Source organism: Anser cygnoides, chromosome 23, assembly GCF_040182565.1.
Source record: "Anser cygnoides isolate HZ-2024a breed goose chromosome 23, Taihu_goose_T2T_genome, whole genome shotgun sequence".
NCBI lineage: Eukaryota > Metazoa > Chordata > Aves > Anseriformes > Anatidae > Anser > Anser cygnoides.
This window is the reverse complement of record NC_089895.1, coordinates 6129498-6141610: the sequence shown is the minus strand read 5'-3', so window position 1 is coordinate 6141610 and position 12113 is coordinate 6129498. Positions and strand designations below refer to the sequence as shown.

At 45.4% G+C, this 12113-nt stretch overlaps 1 protein-coding gene across 3 annotated transcripts in view; it reads right to left on the bottom strand.

The window, feature by feature from the left end:
- MIB2 (MIB E3 ubiquitin protein ligase 2) overlaps positions 1-12113 on the bottom strand; it is a 41736-nt gene that overhangs the window by 19252 nt on the left and 10371 nt on the right. For all 3 annotated transcript variants that reach the window (XM_066982221.1, XM_013194751.3, XM_013194754.3), the window contains 3 exons: positions 9409-9750; positions 8239-8410; positions 467-573 (listed from right to left, as the gene is read on the bottom strand). In XM_066982221.1, the coding sequence (XP_066838322.1) occupies positions 467-573; positions 8239-8410; positions 9409-9655 (526 nt within the window). In that variant the 5' untranslated portion in view covers positions 9656-9750. The remainder of the gene's footprint in view (positions 1-466; positions 574-8238; positions 8411-9408; positions 9751-12113) is intronic.

Below are 12113 nucleotides of genomic sequence, written 5' to 3'. Positions count from 1 at the left end.
TAGACTATTCCTCTTCACTGTTCTCAAGTGTCCAAATAAGGGTAACTCCAAGGAACTCCAAAGGAAAAAGGAATACTACACACAAAGTCAGACAAACCTTAATTCCCACCATGAATGGAAGCTTTTTCAGGAGAGGACAGGTCTTTATTTTCTTATAATGTGCTGTACACTTACAGTTCTATAAAAGATCTGCCAGGACGGTTCCCACGAGTTTTCACATTTATGCAATAGGAGCAGCAAAATTGCCCTCCCACACCCTGAATGAATGCATGGAGTCTATGCCACAGGTATGTCTCTAAACAAATACAAGAAAACAAATATTTAAAAACCAGCAACCTGCATCATCTGAACAGCTTCCCTCGAAGCTACAGCTCAGCACATGCATTTTCAACCAGCAACATGGCAAAAAGAAAGAGAGAAAAAAAAATGGAACTGTCTTTTACAGGACATCTGAGAAACAGCTTACCGTCTTGGTTACCCCATTCCCAGTCTGGGCCGCGGACTACTTTAGCCCCCTGGAAAGTCCCTTTTAATGTGATACGAGTCAGATTCTGTCGGGGACTCACGACGACTCTGAAAAACAAAATCAGAAAGCAAATTTATTATTACTGTTCACTTTATAAAGCTCTCTTCCAACTCCATTGTATCTCTTCCAAGTCCATTGTATCAGGACCAAGTGTGCCATACTTAGAGAGAAGCATGGCTTGAGTTCTGAAAAGCATGTAAAAACATTCAAGAAAACAATAAAGTATCTGAACAGGGACTGTGATCCTAAAAGCTGATCTCCCAGGAAGGTCAGAATACTTACAGAAAGACAACTAGTGAATAATATACTGGACTAAGAAGGATCCAGGCTTTTCTTCAAACATTATCAAAACTTGTGAGACCCACACCGAGCTTTATAAAGCTCTGGGCTTTCCTCAACTGTGGGATGCAGATAATTGGGGATAGAGGCTGCTGTGCAAGCACGAGGAGAGGCAGATGGCAGTGAAAGTCCATGGAGACACACATATCCGCACACAAGAAGAAGAACTGTGGTGGGGCTTCTCTCTCACGGTGTGGGACACCAGAACGTCACCTCACTGAAAGCTGAACACAAAAATCCCAAACAACCACACTCGCTCACTTGCACACAGCACACTCAGCAGTGAATCAAAAAAGAACATCATTTAAGAACTTCAAGAGCTTTGAGGGGGCTTCGTAAGGCAAAAATACAACCTAGCAGCTCCAAAGAAGAAATATTTCCCCACACATTCTATGGGATGCACAAACTGCTAATTATATTAGGACAAAGAAGCTCACTGGGGGCCAACTATGACTACCGTGAATGCATGCAAACTAATATTTTTATCCATAAGCATTTACCAGCTTTCTACAGCAGAAGGTGCAACATCTGCAACCCAAAGTTATCCCAATCTGGCTTTAGTAACTTCACCCCATTGCCTACACAGAGCAGGGGAAGCCTTGCCAAAAATACCATCGAGCAATCCTGAACGTTGCAGCAGCAGGGCACGATAGTTTTCATTGCCACCTGTGCCCTTTAGGACAATCCACACTGCCCCAAGATGAACACCCAAGTCAGTTAATACAGGTCTCACACAATGAAAACTTACCTCTAAAATAGGTTCTGAGAGAGGGGGAAGCAGGGGGACAAGTAAGAACAAAGTCTGCAGCTTCTCTAGGAAGCCTGACATCACGTCAGGGGGAGAGGGGCGCTGCCTTTTGGCTGCCCGGTGTCCCTCTAACTCCAAGGCGATGCCCGTGGGCATTACCTGCGTGTAAGGAACGGCTCAGGCAGCCTCCTCGCCCAAAGCCCTCAGGAGTTCAGCACATTTCGTAACATAAGCTGCAGGCTGCACAGCCTCATTCACTTTCTGAAAAGCGGAGCAGATTAGACCAACAGCGCTACGGCTAGCCTGTTCCCAGGATAACACAGACCTTTATCTTCCCTGCACTCTGCATCACAGGCATACACACCAATTCATCGTAAGGAGGAAAAAAAAATTACCTACGTGATAGTGAACAGGGGGTCTGACGTCCTGTTAAAGCAGCTTCCAATTCCCATAACGTTACAGTAGCTTCTCTGCTGCTCCTAGTTTCTTAACAGAAAGCTTTTTATAAGATACCAAGCCACCAAAGCCCTCGGAGCCGTTTGCTTTGGTCCCTAGGGGGCAATTCACTTTGCTAGGTGACTGCAGAGGTGCTGCAATCCATACCCTTAACCGCCCATCTCCTCCCAACAGGCTTAGTGGATCCCAGACGGAGTGAAAAGTTCAGCAGCCCTACTACAGGGAAGGGGCGGGGAGCCTACCGGCAGCAGGGCTGACCTCACACCACCTTCTTTATTTCCCGTCTAATGCCTCCAGAGAGAAGGTAGAGACTCAGAAGGATAAAAAGCTTATGCCTGAACTCACTGTTTACTGATCCATCAAAAGCCTAAGTCTTTTACCTTTCTTAACTTGTTACCAGATCTCCCCACCTGTGTGTTTAAAGAGAGGGAGAGACTATTTACACATACTCATCTCATCATCTCATTCTCATTATCCTGATTGTAGCTCTGTAGGGGAGAAGATGAAGACCATTTTTTGAATGGTTGAGGGGTTTTTGTTTGTTTTGGTGTTGGTTTTTTTATTCTTTAAACACCGTCAGCTGTTATGGAAGAGACAATCATGAAAGAGGGCTAGGAGGCTCAGCTAAAAAGAAATGCTTACCAGTGTTCTTGTTATTGCACTGGTCATGCCTTAAAAAGGGATAAACTGCTATAGACTGGTTTCAAGAACCAGCGTGGATTTGTGTATTCCATCTGAAACAGCGGAGCTACAACATGCTAAGTGCACTGTGTTGTGTCGAATACTTTTCTAACAATTTAGAAAAGATGTCTTAATGAAGCCTGGAGACAAAGCAATACAAATACACTTCTTTCTCTCCCCCTTTTCCTTTCTTATGCTTGTATAATCCTAAGAGCAGCCCTTCCCCATCTCATCAGCTCTCACGTTAGCTGTCACTTTTGGTGAAATTTGTGGCTAGAGACCACGAAAACAAAGCTGGCCAGTTCAGAAAGCTGGGTTTCCTTAATGTCACTTATAAACACGGACGGGATCAAATTGCCTTTTAACGGCTCAAATTGCCTTTTAACCGCAGCCGTCTGTCCGTAAGCACCCAGCAAGCACAGCCTGAACTCCATCTATGCTCACGTCTGTGCCAATTTACTGACAAGTTGGCCTCCAAAGCATTAGCTGCAAGTGAGCAGAGCCATTCCACCAAACTTTTTGGAAACCCACAAGAAAGTTACCTACAGAACATTAACAACCCAAGGTGTTTACCATTCTCTCACAGGTGCTGGCCTTTTCTTTATTCCCCTGCTGCTTTTATATCCTACAATCTGAAGTTCTCTCTCAGCATCCCAAAGTACTACTACAGACCCTTTCTTAGTGTTCTTTAACTGATATTAAAGATAATTAGAGGCAGAAAACATGCAACCACCCAAAATATTAGCTTTTGAGCCAGCTCTCAGGAATAGATAATTCATATCAGGTATGGAATCGCGTTCCTGTGTCTACTGTGTAGGTGAACAAGCAAAAACAGAGATTATCTTTTTCTTAATCCCCGTGCAAGGAACTCCACGTCCCATTCTACTGAAATGCTGGAGACAACCCACCATGACTGCCTCCCGCCCTTGGCCTCACAGAAATTCTGACCTCGTCTTGAATCATGCTGCTGACCAGCAACACAGAAGGGCGACACAGGAACGAGCTGTCCCGAGCCAACACATCTCTGTAATCTAATTTGACATGTTTTGCTCCAAATACTGCGCAACAACCAAAGTTATTGGTGTGTTGCAGAAATACCCTAGGGATAAGCTTAATCACTGCAATATTGCCTTTAATAACAATTTTAATTATAACAGCCATTCGAGGACTGCAGTCATTCCTGTCCCACAAATTCCAACGATATTAAATTACTGCGGAGAGCAGAAGACACTCGGGAGCATGTTCCGTGCAGAGCAAAGCCACGCATCTCATCTACGTCCTCAGAGAGACACAGCTGTAAGCCAGAACTGCACTTCAGTGGTTACAAACCCACACTGCCTCTAGGATAGAGAAGGATCTACCCAGGTTGCCTCAAGAAAAAAAAAAAGGGCAGCACAAGGACCCCACAGAACCTCCAGGTAAAACTGACCGTGACGCAAGAAATTCTAGATTCTCTAATCCTCCCTCCAAATCTTTCACTGAAGCACTTCCAGCAAAGGATAAAGAAAGGAAATTCTGACAGATGGCAGGCGGATGCTGATTGCTCAAGCATGAACCAGCCTAAGACAAGGACGTTGGTAAGTGAGGGATCAGGATCACATAAACCTATTTCAGGAGCTGCCTTTACCAAGAATTTCCATTGTCAATCCTCTGCTTCCATGCCGAGGCACAGCCTTCACAAAGCCAGACACATACTAATACTCCAAACTAAAAGAGAAGCCCTAGTATCAGGATATGCCCTAACATTCAAATAAATTCATGCTAATAAATAAACTCATACTTAATGAACGTTTTTAAGAACATGAGGAAATAAATCATCATACAGGAGTCAGATTTAACTCAATGTTACTCGCTGAAATTTCTTAGTCTAGCATCTTAAACTGACATTGCATAAATAGCATGCACTGAAGAGGTTACTACAGGGAATAAACCTGCATCCCCTTTATTGCCTAGTAATCAAACGCCCAGCAGCTGCCACTCAGCTGCTCGATCGGCTCAGGCTTACGCTATAAGCAGTCACAGAGGGAAGGCTGGACTACTAAAGCTGCCTTCAGTGGGCCAGCATTGCACACAGGTATCTGACTGACAGCACGTGCTTGTTCTTTTAATGTATCTGATTTGGAAGTCCAAGTGGTGAACTAGACAGAGCTATTAAGAATTATGGTTGAAAATAACTGCAAACTCTGTTTCTGACTACAGTATAAAATGCAACGCAAGAAAATATTTAGATTTTTTTAAGCTTAATTACACAGAACTTTCAAAAATTGTCAAGGATGTGGTTTACTGGTGAGTAAAGCTTAATCCCAGTAACAGTCACCAACGGGAAAAAAATGGAGGTAGGGAAAACAACGATCAAGTGAAAAGTACAGAAGATTGTGCCATCCTGCCAATAGGTTGTACAGCTCTCCTTTCTTTCCCTCTAAGCAGTTCGATTTCTATTCAGAAAGCTCTCAGGAATGACAGAGAAAAAGGCCATCGGACTCGCATCCAGACACTAGAAGCTGGCAAAGCTGCTTGCAAAGTCACAGCACCCGAGGCAGAGGCAACTGGCACCTTCTCTACCGGCTGCGACGATGCAGGAGACTGCCAGGACAAAACCCGGTAAGCTTTGCTTTGCTGTGCTGCTTACAGACACTGACTTATCTTCCAATTACTGAGCAAATGGATACTAGGTTATGAAAAACACAGGTCTTCGGTGAAATTGAGCTGTCCAGCCTTTTTAAACCGAGGATAAAAGCCTCTCTCAAAATTAGCATCCATAAAATTCAAACCAAAGAAGACCAATAAACAACGTCAGCAACTGGCAGATGCCAGGAAGAGATGAGTTCACAAGGCAAAATATACAAAATCAGTACTTCCTGCCAGCAGCAGGTCAAACTAGGTTATTTAAGACCTGAAATAGCTTTCAGGTAAAGGTGTCTTCAAAGCATCTTTAGGAAACTGTTTGGGAATGCTCTGCAGCATCTGCCTGGGCTTAAGGTCTCTAAAAATCCTAGGATTAGCGAGCTGCTATAAACATTTCCTCGCTGGCCTCGCCTAGGTTTAGCTGCACAGGTGTCGTGTTCTGGCAACAACAGCGCAGGTGGCAGCAATTTGCTGCACAAGGACGTTGCACTGCCATCGCAAGCTGCCCTCCCCTCAGCCTCCTACAGCGAAGCATCAGCAGTGGCAGCGGTCACAGTCCTGGAGGCACGGTGATCATCCACCCCGCCACAACGGGCTGAGAGCAGGGGGAAGCTGCCAAGCCCCAGCTCCTGATCTGTGGTTAAAGGAGAGCTGGTGGAAAGCTCTGGAACACAGCTGCATTGCACGGGGCTTAATTTGATCGCACTGATGGCCTTGAAAGAAAACAGTGCTGTGCTTGAGGCTGTCCGCTTCCCATTTAAATAACCAAACCCCAGCCATTCCTGCCAGAGAGAGGAGGTGAGAGAAACCTGATCTCCGAAGGAGACTGCTTCTCTATTTCATAGGCACTCTAACAACAGCAGGTAATAGCAAAACCCCGAGAAAACCCAAATCCACACAGCAGTTACCATGTTTTTAAATACACGGCTTTTTTTTCCTTTCAGTCTTTGGTGAACTGCCAAAGCTTTTCTCTTCTACTTTATTGAGCAAAAAAATGGAGATGAATGATCTAAGCGGTTGTCTTTTCACAACACCGGGGCTCCCATGATCCATAAGCAAGCAATTCCTGTTCTTCGAAAAGGATGCTGCATTGTCTAAGGCACTGTTGTCTTTGCAGCTCAGACCTCAGTTATCCCATAGAAATCCTCTCCATGGTGCTGCTCAAAGGTGATCTTCCCCACCCCCAGCTGCTGCCATAGGTTTCATTTTTTTTTTTTAAATTTTTTTTAAATCAGAACGTTCCATTCTTAATGCAACCCACAGGACAGACCGAGAAATCACAGGATTATATCTGCATTACAGCAAAGGTGTCCTGACTTCTTCCTGCTCCTGCACATCTGCTCCTGCACTCCACATCTGGCAGGCTCACACAGTGCCCCTCACTCTTTTTTTCTTTTTTATTAGCTGCCTAGTATTAGGAAGACCCCTACTCCTGCTAACATACAGCGATGTAACTCAGAACCCTACTGCTCTAACAAAGGACTCGGTATCACAGACTCTGGCCTACGTCTAGGCTTCCTTTTAAGAACTAATAAAAGCCCATTTATATCCCATCTCTAACCGCTGGGTGGTACAAACCTGCAGAAAAAGGAAAGGAATTTCAGGGGGAAAAAAAAGCAAGCCAAATAAACCAAAAGGGCACGAAGAGGCAACATCATCAGACATCAAGTTCTGCTCTGGTGGAGAGCTGCATCCAGAGACCCCAGCAGAGCTCCGAGGTTTCTCAGGCAACGTTCCAGAGCGGTGCTGCAGTGCACTGGCAAAGTCAGACAAGTCACAGAGGACAACTCCAGGTCTGGCACGTTTACCAGCAGCCTTCCGTGCTCTCTTCTCACACTGATGGCAAGCACTCTATTGCCTAATTTAAAAGCAGCCTGGACACAGGTGAGATACAAGCCCTGAAAGGAAAAACGGCTTTATTTACATCTTTTGCCATCTAGGTTCCTCAGAAAAGGAAAAGTTCTGTGAAGGATGAGTTCTGAGGAGAAAGCTGCCTGGCAATCTCCCTCCTGATAGAAAAAACAGCATTCTGGGGTGTTCCTGATCAGGGTCCGAAAAGATGACAGAGCAGCCCAAGCACCATTTGGCCCAAAGCAGCAGCACCCCGTAGAAGCCATACAGAGGCCCACAAACTTGGACAGCTCTGCAACAGCGCAGCCTCGTACGATAACTGTTGTCTAGTTTTTTTTCTTCTTGCTTTGAATGTTAGGAAGATTATCTACCTTAACGGCAGACAAGCAGGTGCCCCTGAATAACTGTCTAGAGCTAACTATAATGCTGAGAGTAAAAATATACCTATATTTATACTTCCACTAAATACACACACCCATATATGCATTCACACACAGTGGAAATCATGACGCTCATTTCACAATAGGATCTGTCTGGATTGTCGTATTAACACAAGCTCAAGAAACATCCTAATCTGGTGGATAAACACGAGCCCTAAAGCTCAGAGACGATCTCTTTGGACAGCAGCAGCTACCCCTTGCTAGCACTCAGAATTCTGCCTCAACGATACTGGCAAGACCATGGTAATAACCCCAGAGAGAGCTTCCCATACGGGAGGAGAACCAGCTGCAGATCAGACAGCACTGTCCATGGAATTATGTTGCTAAAGACAGATGCAACACACAGTGATATTTTCAAGGAAAAAAAAAAAGAAAATCAGTGACAGACACGAGCTGATTTCCTATAACTTACCCTAGGGTTACAAAATTCATCTTCGTGCCCACCTTAGGAGGCACAACTGAAAGTAGTGCTGACAATTTTTCGTGCACCCCACTTTGGAGACCACTGCTACAGAAGGGTAGTTTATAAATCTCAACACATTTCACTGGACTCCCCCTGTAGCTCCACTTACGGTTGTGAGTGTGCTGTCTCGTAGCGCTCAAAGGAGTGGGACAGATCGTGCTTGTTGTTCATGTAACACTGCGTGCACAGGTCGTAGTCGAAGCACATTTTGCACTTCCACCGCATTCCCCGGATACCGTGCTTCTTGCAACAGTCACAGATGATGTTAGGGTGACGAACACCTAGGAGAACAGGAGGAAAAGAATATAATATCCCCACAAAATTCAGAGAAACAAGGTTGACAAGGCTGTTAGAATTATATTAGCATCTTTTAAAGGGAAAAAACGTGCATGTGCTGAAGATGATGACAGAACATCTAAGCTTAATAAGGGAAAGTTTGCACAGCATTCTAGGACTGAGCAGGGTCGATCTGGCTGCCACCTAATCAAATCAGAAACCCTATAAATGCCCTGAGGTGGCATTAAGGTTGAGCCAACAAGCCTTTTGTCTCTATGGATTTGTACGTTAGGAGAGGTCCCCACTACTACTACCACGCAGCCCTGAGTTTGGCACTAGTTTACATCTCCCTGCTCTTTTCCACCAGAGCAGCAAAATAAGGCTGCTCACACTCAAATGGTTGCATGGGAATGAAATGAAAGCAGGGGATACTGGAAGAGGATGAGAGCTCATCCAGTGCAATAAACCAGAGCAGATTTTGTATTTGTTTAAAGATCTCTCCAATACATTATCTTTCTCCCAACAGCAGATGACTCCTGCCCTTACTCAATCAATCAAGCACAGCTACAACAAATGAGCTCAATCAGGAAAATTCAACTGTAACAATTTTTCGATGCTCGGTTTTTCTGATGCTCGACTTTTGAGCTGTTTATTATGCAAAACAAGCAATATAAATTCTACTTAGCTCAAATAATACTTGGGAGCTTGTTCTGCATGAACAATTGACAATGCAGCTCAGTACGTTTCAGATACAAAGCCTAAACAAGGGAACCGAAGGAATTAGTATTGATCTAAGAAGACATTTCATTTGTTCTGAATTATCTTGCTCAATTTCAATGCCCTTCTGTGGCCCTGCCACAGAAAAGCAGCACAGCTGAACTCAAATATTCATTCCAACGTAGTTGCAAAAGGCTCACGTGCCAGTTAGCAGGTGAGGCAGGTTACACATGCTGAAGATGGCTTTACAGCACATGCTTGTGCTCCTTGTCCATGCCACACTTACCTATTTGTGCGTTATCGTACAGAAGAAGGTCATAAGCTCCTTGAAATCCAGTCCGATAATTGGTTCTGTTGCCCTGATCCCACTGCACGACCACAGTTTTATCCGGAGTGGTTGGGCTGCCCGTGCGACCGATCTCCACCACAGTCCCAACGTTCCCTTCGCCACTGTCCTGGCTGCCCCACTTCCAGTCCACTCCGCGAACTACCCGCATCCCAACCTGCATGCTGGCATAGGGGTCCGAGTCCATCGCTCTGCACAGTGACCCTCAGAAATCCCTCGCGCCGCGGGTCTGGGAGATGGGCAGCAGCAACACATCCAGCAGCAGCAGCATGCTCAGCACACCTGGGAAGACAACGCAGCATTAAGTGGTGTCACTCCGTACATCACAGCAACAACCTCCAGGGCAAGGCGAGCAGATGCCATTTCAGCTCGTGCCCTTGGTGCACAAACTCATGCTCAATTAGCAGGGCCTGTAGGTTTTCTAGATTCCGCTTCCCAAATGAAAAGAACTCAAAGCCCACCTTGAAGTATTTACCCCACTCTGCTGTAAACACCACCAAAAGAGATGCTGCGTAAAGGGATTACTGAGATGCATCCTGATTACCTTCTACTCAGCTTCAGTCTTGATTGCAGTCCTGCTGCTGTTTTAAAAAATGACAGCTGCCTTGAGCAAGAAATTGGAAGTCCTGCGTCTTCATAGTACTACAGGTAAACTTAACATCAACTCCACAAAAAGAGTCAAAATAGCAAGAAACACACTCCCTGCCCCCGAATGACCTGGCTACAGACTAGGCCTGACATGCTGAGTAGATAAATATGTATTTTATTTAAACAGAGCTCTATTTTTGATGAAGACTTCACATGTATCTTCTCAAATAATACTGCAATGCTGTGTTCATCTTGCCCAGAAAGTTTGTGATTGATTTTGAGACACAGGAAGCCTTAAAGATGCATAGAAAAGCAATATGTAACTGTTTTCCAAAAGCGACAGCAGTTTTAAAACGAGAGCCAACGCTAGAGAAATGTTAAGCTTTGTTGCTATTCTAGCTACAGCAGGAACAGGAAAGGGTGGGCAGCTAAACTGCAGTGAGCGCTGCAGGAAAAGCTTGGGATAGCCTCTCCAACTGTTGCCATGACAATTGGTAAATGAGGTGAACACCACATGGATGCAGCACGTCCACAGCTCCGAATTCCATCACAGATTGTCAGTCTGCTTTATGGATTTATGGATGTCTTTTTTAGCAGACGACGGAGGAATACAGCTTCCGATATTTAGGGCCAAGCTGCTCTTAGAGCTCAGGAGAAATCTACTGCCGCATCCTTTTACCTTTGGGCATCCCTGGGTCTCCATCTCAAGCTCTAACACCCCAAATTTTGTGAAATACTTAGGAGAAAACCCACACGCATCAACGCAGAGTGCCAAGGGCCAAACTGTGCAGGTTCCAAAAGCACAGCAAATCTTACCGAGTGCCATGACACGCAGCCGGCTCACCCCATGCTGACAGACCCGCCACCAGGCTCATAGGATGTGCACCCAGACGTGGCAGCAGGAGCAGCGCTGCGCCGTGCAGCTAACGCTGCCGCCTACCAATAAAGCAACCAAAACCACCCAGGGCTAAAAATAAACTCTTCCCCCAGCCAAACATCCCCTTTTAAATGTATGGAGGAGTAATGTGATGCAGAACGAAGTTTCTAATATACAGAGCCGGATTTCTGTTCAGCTTTAGCATCTCCCCAGCTTCAGGCTTTTTCTGCTGCACGTCACTGTGACATCGGAACACCAAAAGCAAGTGTCCTTGTGAACTCTGTGGCATCTTTACTTCCAATCATCACTCAGAAATGCCTGGGGCAACACTTTCATTTGGACCTCTGTGGAGGTGGATGCAACATTGCTGAGTTTAAGGTGCACCACTGGTTATTGCTTTTATGAAACGAAGAGAAAGGATATCCTTTTTAAAAAGCATCGCAAGACCCAATGAGATTTGCATGATCTGCTCCTCCTCCAGACGAGAGATTAACAGTAGGCTTGGCAGTGCTCGGTTAACGGCTGAACTCGATGATCTTGAAGGGGTTTTCCAACCTATATGATTCTGAATAAAATGGATGCCTTACTGCTTTAACTAAGCTTTCACTGCTTTAACTAAGTTTTCCACTTTGCAGAAACACTTGGCTGTCTCCTGGCAGTTCTGTAATTACAGGCCCGATGCGTTCCTGGCCTGCAATAGGCAATCTCTGTTGATACCCCAAGTACCAAGCTGCAAGGACAAAAATCCATCAGATCAGTAGCCCGTAAGAAGCTGCATCCAGATGGAAACAGTTTTACTGCTGCCACATGCATCGAGCTTCCCTGGGTTCTGCAGGTTCCTGTTACTCACGAAGGAGCTGCACATGGACTCATCCCACGGCTCTGAGCTTACGTCCAGGACTCCAACACCCAGGAAAGCTACCGCAGTTTAACTGCACGCTTGTGATGCTGAGCGCTGGTTAATGCTGCTCTGGGCTGCCGTGACCCCCACGTAATCTCCTGCTCGCTGATCTGAAGGCTGACTTCTTAATGCCAGTCTTCTCTTTCCACCCAAGAAGGCACCAAAGGCACCACATTCCATCTAATCCGCGGGGTAGTGCAATGTAACAAGAGGAAAAAGCATTCAGAGTCTTTAGGAGATGAATTACAACGCACATGCGGTCTAAATCATGCTAGAGAC